This window comes from Neophocaena asiaeorientalis, unplaced genomic scaffold, assembly GCF_003031525.2.
Source record: "Neophocaena asiaeorientalis asiaeorientalis breed wild unplaced genomic scaffold, Neophocaena_asiaeorientalis_V1.1 scaffold167, whole genome shotgun sequence".
NCBI lineage: Eukaryota > Metazoa > Chordata > Mammalia > Artiodactyla > Phocoenidae > Neophocaena > Neophocaena asiaeorientalis.
The window spans coordinates 1,412,648-1,428,672 of record NW_020175022.1 but is presented as its reverse complement, the minus strand read 5'-3'; the positions used below and the strand labels follow the sequence as shown (position 1 = coordinate 1,428,672).

Genomic DNA, 16,025 nt, shown 5'->3' with positions numbered 1-16,025 from the left:
TTTTTTTTTTTTTTGCAGTACGCGGGCCTCTCACTGTTGCGGCCTTGCGGAGCACAGGCTCCGGACGAGCAGGCTCAGCGGCCATGGCTCACGGGCCCAGCCGCTCCGCGGCATGTGGGATCTTCCCAGACCGGGGCACGAACCCGTGTCCCCTGCATCAGCAGGCGGGCTCTCAACCACTGTGCCACCAGGGATGCCCAGAAAGCACTTTTGGCTGGAGGACTCAGGAACATGTTTTTTCTTATCTGGAAAATTCTCAACCAGCATCTCTTCAAATATTGCTGCTCCACCATTCCATCAGATGGAGCCACAAACTCTCTTTCATCACTTTACCTGCATTTTCATAGTTTTTCCTTTTTATTTTTGTGTGCTGCCTTCTAGATGAATGCCTCAGTACTATCTTTCAGATTGCTGATTCTATCCAGCTCTTTCCAGACTGGAGTTTATCCCTTTAATTGAGTTCTTATTTCAATGACTATATTTTTTTCATTTCTGAGATTTCTAATTGGATTTCTAATACATTTCACAATTTCTTGTTCATTCATGCAGATGTTATTCCATTATACATAGTTTTAAAAATAATTTTGGTCCTATTATCCTAATTTTATCCAGAGTGAATTCATATTCAGACTGTTGATTTTGTTGCCCTCCAGGAGCTTCATTTACATAGAATGCAATGTACATGGTGCCTCCTAGAATCGCGGACCCTCACCTCCACCCCCAAGGCCGGAGTTTACGACAAGCCGTAGCCCAACGAGCAGTCAGCAATAACTCTTTTCTGCCTCATTTCATTGAGTATCAGAACCCAGGCCTAGGCCCTGGCTCTAGGTAGTAAGTCTGGATGCAGTCCCTCTGTCTTGGAGCAAGATTTTACTGTTACCCCAGTAATGGACATGTACAGATATACTTCCAAACAACTAGAGGAAAAAAATGAAATAAAGAAAAAATAAATCTAATGAAGTATAGGAAAGAAAAAAAAGAAGAGAACTTTGAGATACATTTTAATGGTAGGATACTAATCAAAAGTCATTTTCATTTCTCCTGATGGACTAGAATCATTAAAAAGCGAGATAATATTCATTTAACCAAATAGTGGTGCTAACTGCACATCTAACTCTAGTCAACGCTGAAATTAGAGGTCTGGTCCTAAAGGGGAATGGGTGAGGGTGAAATTCATCAGTACTAAGAAAACAACTCAGACCATTTTTATACAAAAACCATACATCAAATAAGTAAATATATAATCCTTGCTTACAAACTCAGAAATATTATACAGTTATAGGACTTAGTTATTTGAAGCACCAGGGTTAAAATCTTAAAATCAATCAAGAAGTATGTTTTGAAATAAAAATAAAAGTACAAATGGGAAGTGAGAGTCAAGAAATAATATCTGCCAGTGCTTCTCTATTCCAGGAACTGAAAGAGGCCTTTTCTGCTCCTCAGACATGCACTCCTTCCCTCTTGGCCTGGGACTCTCACTCCAGTTTTCTACTTTGCTTGCTCCCTGGCTTCTATCCTTTCTCTGCTCAAATGTCACCTTATATGTGAAGCCTTCCCTGACCATTCTATCATATGTATAAAATAATTACTCCCAACCCCTCACAGCCATCACACAGGACCCTTCCAACTCCCCCATGCCTTGCTTTATTTTTCTCTACTTCTTTCCTGTCTCTTCTTTTAGGATATAAGCTCCATAAAAACAGGAACTTTGGGACTTCCCTGGTGGCGCAGTGGTTAAGAATCCGCCTGCCAATGCAGGGGTCATGGGTTCGAGCACTGGTCCAGGGAGATCCCACATGCTGCGGAGCAACTAAGCCCGTGTGCCACAACTACTGAGCCTGAGCTCTAGAGCCCGTGAAGCACAACTACTGACCCCACATGCCACAACTCCTGAAGCCCGCGCGCCTAGAAGCCGTGCTCTGCAACAAGAGAAGCCACTGCAATGAGAAGCCCACGCAACACAACGAAGAGTAGCCCCCGCTCACCACAACTAGAGAAAGCCCGTGCACAGCAACAAAGACCAAATGCAGCCAAAAATAAATAATTTTATTTTTTAAAAAAAACAACAGGAACTTTATTTTGTTTCCTGTTGTATCTCTAGTACCAAGAACAGAATCTGGCAAGAGAGGAGTGTGTAACATTTATCGAAAACACTGCTTGTCACAATATGTAGGGTACTTGAGTAAAAGCAAATTGCTCAAGTGGCAGCCCATCTACCTGTTCCTTGTATTGTTTCCCATAGGTTTTCTTCCAGAGATCCCAGTGATGATCCAGAGTAGAATCTCTGTGCTGTTGTGCCATCACAGAGGAGCACAGCAGGAGCACCCACACCAGCCATTTCATTCTGTTAAAGGAAAGGTAACATAGGAAGAGTAGCTGTTAGCTGCATCTATTGTGACCATATTTTTTTCACAACAAGTAGGAATGCAGAGCCTGTCAAGGGGACAGAATATTACAAAGCAGAATTATGCAGGAAACTTTCTGGATTATACAGTGACAGGAAGTAACTGCAGATTTTTGTCTGAAATACCACTTCCAATTCTTAGTAGCACTTTAAAAGTGATTTTCAAAAAGTTTCCTGATATCTGGTAAGCCAAATTTACATCTAAATTTGGGGGGATGTGGAGATGAGGAAGCAGGGACTTGACAGGACTTGACAACAAATCTAACCAAGGGAAATCCTCTTTCCTCCTTTCCAGAAAAAAAAAAATCCTTAAGAAGAAGGCATACCTTTGAAAAATCAGTTTATCGTCATAATTTTTGAATACACAAGCTCCTCTTAACTGGTCTATCCACAACCTTCAGAGATAGTTAAAAGACAACTCCTGTGTATTGCTTTCCCATCCTTGGATCATTTTTACCTTTTAACCTTTCTTTTCCCCTAAAAGTCAAAATATCTATTTCAAAAGAAGAGGTTAACTGCTTTTGAAAACACCACTTCTATATTTAATACAAAGAGACTTCAACAGAAATTCAGTGACTAACTCCCTCAAACTGGATTCTACTTTCTTTTCCACTTTTTAAAATTCAAAACAGCTGGATTTTTAACCATGTAAATCTTCAAATTATATTCCAAAGAAAGCTATGTGTCCGCCTCAGGCTTTAGATGTTTAAGCAGACATTAACTTTTCAAAAATAGACTCTTTTTAGTCAAAAAAAGAAGAGGCAAATTGAGCAACAATGATTTCTTTAGTTTACTTCCCGTAACAAACGATGTAAAACCTGGCAGACAGAGTAAGCTAAAAACACAAATGAAGGACTTAAGGACCAAGTAGGAGAAAAAGAACAGACAGTACGTACATGATAGAACCAGCAGGTGCTCCCATACTAAGAATGCTTGATGGTGGGCTCTCTCCAAAGATTTCAAAGGCAACAAAGAGACTTCAGTTAAAGTGACTTTAAAAAGAAATTGGAACTTGTCACATGAGGTATCCACAATGAGGAAGTGAACTTTCATTTCAGTTTCACTTAAAATCTAACTAGATTTGCTACATCTGGCTCTCTTGCTGCAGTTTTGGAGATAAAGCAGGTGCAGTAAACCATCAAAAAGAGCCCCCAGTAGAGGAGATCAGTAGAAAAAGCTCAGCAAAATAACACCAGTTACACGTTTACCCTTTAATTTTTCATCATTTTGATTATTCACTTTACCTAGAAACAACAATTTTCAGATGGAAAACTTTAGCTATGAAGAGATTAGGATTAAGTTCCTGAAATCCCAGCTTCCTCCATGATTTCCTAGGAAAATCCACCTTATTCTTTTTAACACAACTCATCCATGACCTACTGTTGTCTAATTCTCACCCAAGTGAGAATTCCCATTTATACATGGGTCAGTTTCTGAGCCCACTGATTTGTTTTTTTTAAATCTATTGTCCCTTCAATACCACACAGTTTTAATTAAAATAGCTTTGAATATGTCTCGATGTCTAATAGGGTAAGTCACCCCTGCCACTCCTATGTTTGTTCTTCTTTTTCAAAGTTGTCTTAACATTTTGTGCCTGTTAACTTTTCCATATGAGTTTTAAAAATCAGTTTATCAAGCTTCCTGAAAAATTCTGAGTTTTTATTTAAATTGATATATTTATATTAAATTACTATATGTATTATAAATAAAGTTTAATACACACACACATAGATAAATTTGTGGAGACTCAGTATCATTACAATGTTGAATATTCTTACCTGTAGCAGACATTTTCATGTTTGTAACCATCTAGCTTTTTAAATTTTTATTTATTCATTTATTTTTTAAAAATATTTTTAAAATTAATTTATTTATTTTGGCTGCACTGGGTCTTAGTTGCGGCACGCGGGATCTTCCCTGCGGCATGTGGACTCTTAGTTGAGGCATGCGGACTCTTAGTTGCAACATGCGAACTAAGTTGTGGCATGCATGTGGGATCTAGTTCCCTGACCAAGGATTAAACCCAGGTCCCCTGCATTGGGAGCATGGAGTCTTACCCACTGGACCACCAGGGAAGTCCCCCATCTAGTTTTTTTTTTTTTAAAGATTTTCCAATCCAAGAACATGGTATATCTTTCCAACTGTTGGTATCATCTTTAATTTCTTTCATCAGTGTCTTATAGTTTTCTGCATACAGGTCTTTTGTCTTCTTAGGTAGGTTTGTTGCTAGGCATTTTATTCTTTTTCTTGCGATGGTAAATGGGAGCAGTAATTGCAAAATGAACACCCGTGAGACCATTATCCTGTTTCAAAAATTATCAATACGTGGCCAGTCTTGCTTTATTTACCCTCCCATTACCCAGATTATTTTGAACCAAATACTAGATATCAGATTCTTTCAGATGTAAATATTCCAGTGTGTATCTCTAAAACATAAAGACTCTGAAATAAATGAAACCCCAATACCATGATTACATCTAAAATAAATTAGCAATAATTTCTTAATGTCCTCAAACATGTCAGTATTTACATTTCCCTATCTTATACATTTAAAAAAATGATTTGTTTGAATTGAGATCCAAATAAGGTCCATACATTTCAAAACCATTGAGTTTTTCTTGTATCATTATGAATTCATGGATTTAACCAAATTTTATATGCTTCAATTCAATGCAGTTTTATCCTTATTGATACTCATATTGTCCCATCTTTGGTCAGTGAAAACATTCAAATTGGCTTCTGAATCCTGAGTCTCTGTGTTTGGCATGAGATTAGTGCTCTTTAATAGATTCTTTTCTTTCTAATATGACAACCCATTGCAGGCTTATGTTGAACAGTTCCGGCCTAGAGAGCTCCCTTTGCCTTTCCATCATGTGAGGACACAGCGAAAAGACAGCCATCTGTGAACCAGGAAGAGGGCCCCACCAGACACTGAATCTGCCAGTGTCTTGATCTTAGACTTCCCAGCCTCCACAACTGTGAGAAATAAATTTCTGTCATTTATAAGCCACCCAGTTTATGGTATTTTGTTATAGAAGTCCAAACAGACCAAGACAACTATCCTCACATAAATCTTACACTCAAAGCAGGTAGTTTTCTTCATGTTTCCAGGACATTTATGCTTATTATCCTCTGCACTCTTTACTCACTTTATTATTATAACAGTCCTAGCTAACATTTGTTGGATGCACCAATTATATGCCAGTGAGCATGCTATACGCTTCATATATTATTATTTAATCTTTACAACACTGTGAGGTAGGACAAATATTATCCTCATTTTACAGAGGGGAAATTAAAGTTCTGAGAGGCTGTATAGTTTGTTCAAGAGGACAGAACTGGTTGCTGATCTGGGATTGAACCCAGTTTTAAAGTAGTACTTTCCCAACAGAATCATTTTGCTTCCCACTGTCTGGAATTTCCTTCCCTCATCGCTGCCTCTTGAGATCCTGCTCCTCCTTCATGGCCCATGTCAAAAGATACCTCTTTTAAAAAAACCTTTCTTTATCCCCAACTTAATATCTCTTTTTGAGCCTCTACAGTACTTTGAGGCTCTCTTATGGCAAACTCAAAGATTCTGAGACCAGAAAAATCATCCTCTTAATTCTCTACTTAATTTATGTCTTTGTCATACAAGTCTACCTGTTGGCCCCTTAAGTACAGGAGTTATGTATATCTTACTCTTCTTTGTATCCTCCACAGTATAGAATGCAACGATATAGTTAGTAGGCACTCAAATATTTACTGACAAGATTTAAATTATTTCAACAGCCTTCAATCCAATCTACCTTGCAATCTCATTCTGTACATCACTGCCAAATTGTTCTCTTAAAACACATTTTTAGGGACTTCGCTGGTGGCACAGTGGTTAAGAATCCGCCTGCTAATTCAGAGGACACAGGTTCAAGCCCTGGTCCGGGAAGATCCCACATGCTTCAGAGCAACTAAGCCTGTGCGCCACAACTACTGAGGCTGCGCTCTAGAGCCTGCAAGCCACAACTACTGAGCCCATGTGCCACAACTACTGAAGCCCACGCGCCTAGAGCCCATGCTCTGCAACAAAAAGAAGCCACTCAATGAGAAGCCCGCACACCGCAACAAAGAGTAGACCCCACCTGCAGCAACTAGTGAAAGCCTGCGCAGCAACGAAGACCCAACGCAGCCAAAAATAAATAAATAAATAAAAAACACTACATTTTATCAAGCTATTTTCTACAAACGCTCTCTGTTGCCTGCTGCATTTCCCCATAATCTGGCCCATCCTTAGGCACTTTATTCAACTTAGAGTAGATTTTTTAAAACTTTCACCCTCTGTTGTAGTCAAGCTGGTCTCATGGGCCCCCACATTGCATGGTCATTCGTCTCTTTCTGAAATGACTCTCTCTATTCCTTGGCCTCTGTACTTTGCAAGTTCTACTTCAAGTATCACCTTTCCCAGTCTTCTCTGACTACCTCACCATCTTCCATTTCTATATACTTTTTTAAAATTTAATTTTTATTTTATATTAGAGTATATTTGATTTACAGTGTTGTGTTAGTTTCAGGTGTACAGCAAAGTGATTCAGTTATACATACACTTATATTCTATATACTTTTTTATTTTTTTTGAGGTATGCGGGCCTCTCACTGTTGTGGCCTCTCCCATTGCGGAGCACAGGCTCCGGACGCGCAGGCTCAGCGGCCATAGCTCACGGGCCCAGCCGCTCCACGGCGTGTGGGATCCTCCCGGACCGGGGCACGAACCCATGTCCCCTGCATCAGCAGGCGGACTCTCAACCACTGCGCCACCAGGGAAGCCCATATATTCTATATACTTTTAAGAAACAAATTGTACCATGCAGTTTTGAACTTATTCTCTATTTGCATCACATAAGATGGTTTCATCTCACCAGCTGACTTGAGAATACAGGATCCTGTCTTACTTATCTTTGTATTATTCTGTTTAATACATGTTTAGGCAAAAACAAATAAATATTTATTGGATTAATTTTCTAATTATAATCTTCTACATGTTTTATCTTCACTTCTGATTCATCACCCATTCGGCCATGGCTTCTAAGGCTTTTAGCCTTAGGTTTCTCTGCTTCTTTTGCTCTCCTCTTCGTATATAAAAGTCTGTAAACAATCATACTACAGTATTTAAAAACATTAGGGGAACACATCATTATATAGTCTATCCTCAGGTACACTTAGTGCATTTCATAAAATTAAAACTCATTCTGCAACATTCTAAACCTGTAAATTGGAGTTTTGCACATTAGTTTCCTTTGAAATGGGGCAAACTTGCTGTTGCAAATTTAACTAGAGATATTTTTTTTTTAAAGAGAGGAAATCTGCAGTAGTACAGTACTTAATCTTCTCTAGAACGCTGTCTCCCTTCCATCACAGATGAGGAAACATTTCCTGAATGATATCGAAAAGGAAAATGAAAGCCAAATAAGGAAGCCTAGTGCCTTCTCCAGGTTTTTTTTTTTAATTTATTTATTTTATTATTTATTTTTATTTTTGGCTGCATTGGGTCTTCATTGCTGTGCTCGGGCCTTCTTTGGTTACGGCGAGCAGGGGCTACTCTTCCTTGTGGTGTGCGGGCTTCTCATTATGGTGGCTTCCCTTGTTGGGAGCATGGGCTCTAGGCGTGCAGGCTTCAGTAGTTGTGACATGTGGGCTCAGTACTTGTGGCCAACGGGCTTAGTTACTCTGCGGCATGTAGGATCTTCCTGGGCCAGGGCTTGAACCCATGTGCCTTGCACTGGCAGGCAGATTCTTAACCACTGCACCACCAGGGAAATCCCCCTTCTCCAGGGTTTAAAGTCACCATCTCTCAGGCTTATGGACCCTGAAAGTTAGCTGCTTCAAGTTTCTTTGAGGAACTATTTTACTTGGTCTTAAAGAAAAGGACTCTGAATTTTGGGATGAGGCTGATGTTAGTTTTACTCTCTGTTAATTTACCCAAGTGACTAACTTTATGCTGGGAATTTAATAACGTACATTATTTCTATAGTTAAGATAGCTTGCTTGTTACTGACACTTTTGCCCAAGAAGTACACAAATGTGAGATGAAGAACACCCTTAATAGAGTATAGGAGACTAGAAAATTAATTAATTATCTACTTTACATTTTCTGAAGAAAGAAAATAGGATTCTTGAATCATTGGGAAAGATAGGAATGTTTTAATTGAAAACATACAGTATTTCTAATAATTTCTGTATAGATTATCTGCTTGGTGCATTATTCTGGAAATATTTGATCCCAATAGACATCCCCCATTATCCTGGGTGCCTCTCTCTGTCACGTGGCAATGTGTGCTCAAAGAAGGAAGGTTAATTTTATTAAGAGATCAAAACAAGACATAACTCAGGAGTACTGGGGTGCCACAGATAAGACCCTTCCCCCAACAAATGTATAACAATTGTGACACATTTGTGTCACAAGGTAACACAAGGTAAGTCACAAGAAATTTGTTAGTAATGATAAAGTGTCAAAATTTGCAAGTGACACATTTAAAAATTAGATTAAGGTTATCTCTGTAATAACATCACTTTGATATAAGTACACTTCAATATGCTTTCTGGGAGAGGATAGGGGGGTTTATAGATAGCTACCAGAGACTGACATTATTTTGTGAGTGTATCCATGGAAATGTGGCACAAATGTGAATATCAGTCTTCTCTATAGAGGTGGAGAACACTTGAGCTAAAGCATGTCTCTAAGTGTATATTATTTGCCACCTAGCCTCCATTTCCCCTTCGTGTGGCAATAGCATCCTGATTTTAAAATGGGGAACTCCCCCCGCCACACACACACACTCATGGGATTAAGAGAGAAGCAACATTCTCCCCTAGTTCCAGTGGTACGTGTAGGTCCCAAGGCTAGCCCATCAGAGCTTTGTATCCTTCTGGCTGCAGTGACTAGGAAAAAAAATCTTTGGCTGTGGGAACTAGCAGAAGGAATTGAACCAAAGGCTACTGAGCTGTCATAGAAACTGTAGTGCCAAAGAATCCCTAAGCCTAACAGTCCATTGCCTTTCTAGGCTCCCAACTTGTACCACAGCTAAAGTTGAGTAGTCCATCTCCAGAAAAGGCATTTACCCCATGCCCACCTCTGGCATAGCCATGGAGAATAAGGACAAGCAAGACCATCTATCTAGCAGGAAAAAACAGGGGCCATGGTGGCAGTAAGGAAGATTCCCACAGAGAACAAATTTGGAGGTTCCCAATTGGCTGGCCAAAAAACTCACTCCACCCCCAGGGAGGGAGTCTTCTATATTCCTGCCTAGTTGGTATAATGTATACTATGGATCAATGATAACTGTGTACTATTTTTTCATCCATTCTCCCCTTTCCAGAATTAGACTTTCACTGTAGTTATACTATTTCTACTTCTCCATCATTTTTAAGATAGCTTAGATATAGATAACTTAAGTTTTAGGTTGCCAGGCCTCAAGGGGCCATATCCAAACTTGACGAGGAAGACTATATACATCAGCCAAAATTTCTGGTCTTGGAGCTGAACACAGTAACCAGATAAGGCCCTGGGTTGTCTCACTGGGGAGGGAACTTTGGTAAGCACTTTTTAATGTAGGTATGAACATTTTTTAACAACCATTCACCCCTTACTTCCTTTCCAACAGAATTCTAATCTTGTTTAGAGAAATGCTCTCCACAGGGCCATGGGCTAAAATGAAGTCAGAGGTAAGCTGGAACCAGATCATACTTGTAGGTCGCTTAAGAATTTTGTACTATATTCTAAATTCACTAAAATATAAGCTCCGTGAGGTCATGGATTTTTGTCACTGTCCCAGAACAGTTTAGCATGTTAAATAAATGAAAGTATGATGGAAGGGCTTTGCACAGGGGAGTGATATGACTTGCTTGCTGTCCAGAGAATAGACTATAGTGTGCCTACAGTAGAGGGAGTGTAGTGTGGAAGTAGGGAAGTTAGTAGTCCTACCACAGAATCCAGGGGAGAAGTGATGGGGACTTAAACTGGAGGGTGTGGGTTGTGGTGGATGTAAAGTCGTGGCCAGATTCATATTATATTTTGAAGACAGAGGGACGGAATTTTCTAATATGGATTGTAAGAGAAGCGGAAAAGACAGGAATAACAACAAAACAGTTGTTATTAAACATGGAGCAATGTTTAATTCAAAATCACATAACTAGATAATAAAGCTTTAACTAGTTACTAGAACTTCTCTCTTTGGTTCTTTTTTTATTGTAGTAAAAAACACATAACATAAAATTTACCATTTTAGCTATTTTTAAGTATACAATTAAGTGGCATTAAGTACATTCACAATATTGTATAATTATTGCCACAGTCTATTTCCAGAACTTTTTTTTAAAAAAAATAGACTTTATTTTTTAGAATAGTTCTAGGTTCACAGCAAAATTGAGCTGAAAGTACAAAGAGTTCCAATATACTCCTCGACCCCACATACTCATAACCTCCCTCATTTAGAAATTGTTCATCATTCCAAACAGAAAATTTACACCCTTTAAGAAATAACTCCTTATTTTGCCCGCCCCCCGAAGCCCCTGGTAATACCTCTAGTCTATTCTACTTTCTGTCTCTATGAATTAGTCTATTTTAAATGCCTCATGTAAGTGGAATCATTTGTCCTTTTGTGTTTGGCTTATTTCACTTATGTTTGTACTGTCCTTCCATGTTGTAGTATATATCAACACTTCATTCCTTTTTAAGGCTGAATAATATTCCATTGTGTGTATATACCACATTTTGTTAATCCATTCATCTGGTGATGAACACTTTGATTGTTTCTACCTTTTGGCTATTGTGAATTATGCTGCTAAGAACACTGGTGTACAAGTATCTGTCTGAGTCCATGTTTTCAATTCTTTTGGAGGTATATCTAGGAGTGAAATTGCTAGATCAATATTGTAATTTTATAGGGAATTCCCTGGCAGTCCAATGGTTAGGACTCCATGCTCTCCTGCCAAAGACCGGGGTTCCATCCCTCGTTGGAGAATTGGATCCCACAAGCCCAGCAGCATGGCAAAAAAAAAAAAAAAGGAAATTCTATGTTTAACTTTGGGGGGAAGCTTCAAAACCACAACAGTTGCACCACTTTATGTTCCCACCAGCAATGTACCAGAGTTCCAATTTTTCCACATCCTTCCCACACTTGCTATTGTTTGCTTTTTTTGTAATAGCCACCATAATGGGTGTGAAGTAATATCTCATCGTGGTTTTGATTTGCATTTCTCTAAAGGCTAGTGATGAGCATAGTTTCATGTGCTTATTGACTATTTGTCCATCTTTGGAGAAAAGTCTGTTCAAATCCTTTGCCCATTTTTGCATTGGGTTTTTTGAGTTGTAGCTCTTTATATATTCTGGATATTACTTTTAAAATCAGATATATGATTTGCAGACATTTTCTCTTATTTTGTGGGTTTTCTTTTGACTCTCTTGAGTCACCTTAAGTGTCTCGCTTGAGACACTTTAATGCACAAAAGTTCTAAATTTTGATGAAGTCTAATTTATTTTGTTGTTGCTTGTACTTGTGGTGTCATGTCTAAGACAAGGTCGGGAAGACCCTATGTTTTTTCCTAAGAGTTTTATAGTTTTAGCTCTTATATTTAGTTTTTTTAAACCATTTTGAATTAATTTTTATATATGGTGTGAGGTACCATTCCAACTTCATTCTTTTACATGGTGTCATCCAGTTGTCCCAGCACCATTTGTTGAAAAGACTATTCCTTTCCCTGTCAAATGGTCTTGGCACCCTTGTTGAAACTCAACTGAACATAAATAAAAGAGTTTATTTCTGTATTCTAAATTCTATTCCATTGATCTATAAATCTATCCTTATGCCAGTAATACATGGTCTTGGTTACTACTGTTGGTTTGTAGTAAGTTTTGAAATTGGGACATATATTCTTTTTCAAGAACTTTATTCTTTCAATTCTATTCCTTTTCAAGATTGCTTTGGCTATTCTGGATCCCTTTAATGTTCATATGAATTTTAGGGTCAGCATGTCAATTTCTACAAAGAAGCCAGCTAGGATTCTTTTTTATCCAATAGTATGCATTTTATGACAATAACAGGAACAGATTGGGCACCCGAGGGCTCTCTTTATATCCTAAAGAAAATGAGCATTTACATTATTCATGGGCTGTACTGAATTAAAAAAAGATCAGTTGTACACTCACCCCTTAGACAGGATAAACTGTCCTGGGGTGTACAGCTTTAACACCTTCATTAAAGTTGTTTGCAAAAGGAACAGAGAACTAAACAAAACAAAACATTTTTCCTTGGGAGTGGAGAGTCATTTGCTATTATAACCAGCAAATACCATTTATTAAGTCAAAAATGGAAGGGGGCAGGGCCACAAACACTATTTGAGCAAGCTGACCAACACACATTACAGTTTTAAAAATGAAGGTTATATACTGTATGTTATAAGTCCCAACAAAGAGTGTCAAAATGACATCTATTTCTTTGCTTGCTTTGTGATCATACCTCTTGGAGGTGTTACGGGTTCTCCTGGCATCTGGCTTCTTCTTCTCTGCAGGCTTTAAAATCTGAAAAGAACACATTAGTGTTTCAACCACACTCATCATGGCACCCACATCGTCAAACTCTCCACAATAATTGGGTGCAGAAAACAGAGTGACCAACTGCCTCTTTGCAAAACATTCATATCCATCTTCAACCACCAAATGGGCTCTACATGTAAGATCTAAATCATGCTTATGGAGAGATTTTGCAACCACTTCTGCACCAGATGTGAAGAACACTCCTCTGCCGTTTTCACCCCAGCCTAAGACACCTTTATTGGCATCAGACCACAAAAGATCACAAGGAAGACCTTGATCTGGTACATCAGTGGGTCGAATAATTCTCTGAATCTGCTCCATAGATTGAAGATCTGGTGATAAACCTCCATGATAGCAGAATATTTTCTCATGCACCAAGGCTGCTATCCATAAAGTTAAAGCAGACTGTGAAAGTTTTCCATAGTTTAATGTTATATCTTCTTCTACATTCATCATAAAATCCATAAATTCTATTGATGCTCGAACATTCATGGTTTCCTCTAAGAAGAAAAAATTCTCGGAATATTTGATTTTGTAAGCCAGTAAGAGGCAGATAGTCTCCAATGAGACTTTCCCCTGTCCACATAGTCCCCAAGAAACAGGTAATTGCTTTCTGGAGGGAAACCACCATACTCAAAAAGGTGAAGCAACTCATAGTATTGCCCATGGATATCACCACATATTTTGAGTGGTGCTTCAAGTTCTAGTAGGATAGGCTGACTGAGAAAGACCTCTCCAGACTTTAAGCACAGTCCTCTGATTTCATTCTCCTGTAGCTACATATTCTTACCAGGCTTGGACCCTCTCACTTTCAGCGGCCGTTGGATGATGCTGTCGATGTTGAGTTTATCTGTATCCGCCATCGCCTTCCCGCCGCCGACCCTGCGGCAGCAGCGCAGCCGCCGGCTCGCGCCCGAGATTCACACCTCCCTTCCCACGCCACGAGCACAGAGATGGTGGTGGCGGAGGTGGCAGAAGCCACGGCTGGATCCGCCCCCTGCGCAATCGCCCCGCTCCCTGCTTCATCTTTTTTTCCCCAGAGGAACCACGAGAGCGAAGCCAGCTAGGATTTTGATAGGGATTGTTTTGAACCTATAGATCAATCAATTTGGTGGAGTATTGACATCTTAATATTATCTTGTAGTCCATGAACATGCAATGTCTTTCCATTTTTTTAGGTCTTCTGAATTTCTTTCCAACAGTGTTTTGTAGTTTTCAGAGTATAAGTTTTTCACTTCTTTTTTTCTTTTTTTTTTATTGAGGTATAATTGACATACAACATTACATTAGTTTCAGGTGTACAACGTAATGATTCAACATCTGTATGGATTGCAAAATTATCACCACAATAAATCTAGTTCACATCCATCACCATACACAGTTACATAATTTTTTTTCTAGTGATGAAAACTTTTAAGATCTACTTTCTTAGCAACTTCCAAATATGCAATACAGTATTATTAACTATAGTTGTTATCCTGTACATTACATCCCCATGAGGCAGGAGATAGATGGGCTCCAGGTTAGACATTTACAACTGGCCGCTTATTTATATTTCTTGGGGCGAGAAAAAGACGAGCTTCAGGTCGGACACTCACAACTAGCCTCCTGTTTGCATTTCCTGAGACAGGAGGTAGGTGGGCTCCAGGTTAGGCATTTACAATCAGCCTCCTGTTTGCCCTCCAAAATGGACGTAACAACAGAAACAGGGTAAATAGCCAGGCTTTGTCTCTTGCGGACACCTTAAGATAACAGTCATGGCACTAACAAAGAGGGGCAAAACCTCGTTTGAGTAAAGGATCAAGAGTCTCAGCATACCCCCCTCTCGTTGGGGCAAGGGAGACACCATACATGCGCAGAAAGGCTCCTTGGGGGGTCAAAAGTCCGGGGACAACGCCAGGCCATAATGAGTCTTGCTTCTCCCAGATGCCTTTTCATCGAGATCCATCTAGGCTGAGAGGTATGTGCGCACCTAGGGGGAGGGTCCTGAAACAAATAAGCTAGGGGGGACAAAAGCAAGATGATTGGCCAGAAGGAAGACAAAGACCCCGAAGAACTGCCCTATATAAATGACTTAATAGCCTCTTTACTGCTTAACTTAACTCACAACTTTTACCTTGTGTGTTTTTCTTTAAGTTGACACAGGAAAGAAGACCTTAGGCTATAAGTGTCCAGAGGTGAAGAATTAGATTCTTGAAGTCCGTGGACAAACTTAGTTTGTAAGTATTATGAAGGCTGTCATTGACTCATAAAGGCTTTTCAATGGCATTAGAGCCTAAAGGTTCAGCAAAAAGGATATGTACTGTAAAAAAATCAAATTGCCTAGGAGTATTATAATACCTGTGCCACTAAAAGTTAATGGGCTGGACTTCCCTGGTGGTGCAGTGCTTAAGAATCCGCCTGCCAGTGCAGGGGACACGGGTTCAATCTCTGGTCTGGGAAGATCCCACGTGATGCAGAGCAACTAAGCCCGTACGCCACAACTACTGAGCCTGTGCTCTAGAGCTTAAAAGCCACAACTACTGAGCCCGCATGCCACAACTACTGAAGCCCGTGTGCCTAGAGCCCATGCTCTGCAACAAGAGAAGCCACTGCAATGAGAAGCCCGCACACCAGAACTAGAGAAAGCCCACGCGCAGCAAGGAAGACCAAAAGCAGCCAAAACTAAACAAATAAAATTAAATTTTAAAAAGTTACTGGGCTGTCACTTGTAAGTTTTCATTTACTCCTCACAACATCTATGAAGGATAATGAGAAATAGAGTATATTGTGGTAGCTAAGAGCACTAGGACCTTGGATTCAGAAAGAGCAAGCAATCGGCCAAATCCAGAGCATGAGAGAGTCTACTGGACAAATGACCTGGCTTCTCCATAAAATCAATTACAAGGGAAAAAAAAGTATGTGTGTCTGGGGGGAGTGTAGGGTGAGGAGGTCAACTGTCAAAGAATACAGTAGACTTAACAACTAAATGAGTGTGTAAAACTGTTTGGATACTAATTTGAGTAAATGAACAGTAAAAAGACACCTTAAACAATTGGAGAGGCTTTTAAATGGACTAAA

At 39.5% G+C, this 16,025-nt stretch overlaps 1 protein-coding gene and 1 pseudogene across 1 annotated transcript in view; both read right to left on the bottom strand.

Annotated features, from left to right (window-relative positions):
• The window catches only part of CTSS (cathepsin S), a 9,243-nt gene extending 5,801 nt beyond the window's left edge, over nucleotides 1-3,442 (bottom strand). The window contains exons 1-2 of the mRNA XM_024762909.1: nucleotides 3,301-3,442; nucleotides 2,218-2,344 (exon numbers count right to left, since the gene is read on the bottom strand). Of these exons, the coding sequence (XP_024618677.1) occupies nucleotides 2,218-2,344; nucleotides 3,301-3,326 (153 nt within the window). The 5' untranslated portion in view covers nucleotides 3,327-3,442. The remainder of the gene's footprint in view (nucleotides 1-2,217; nucleotides 2,345-3,300) is intronic.
• An 8,610-nt stretch (nucleotides 3,443-12,052) lies between these two features.
• Nucleotides 12,053-14,229, bottom strand: LOC112411635 (serine/threonine-protein phosphatase PP1-gamma catalytic subunit pseudogene; annotated as a pseudogene).
• Between the last annotated feature and the right edge of the window lie 1,796 nt (nucleotides 14,230-16,025).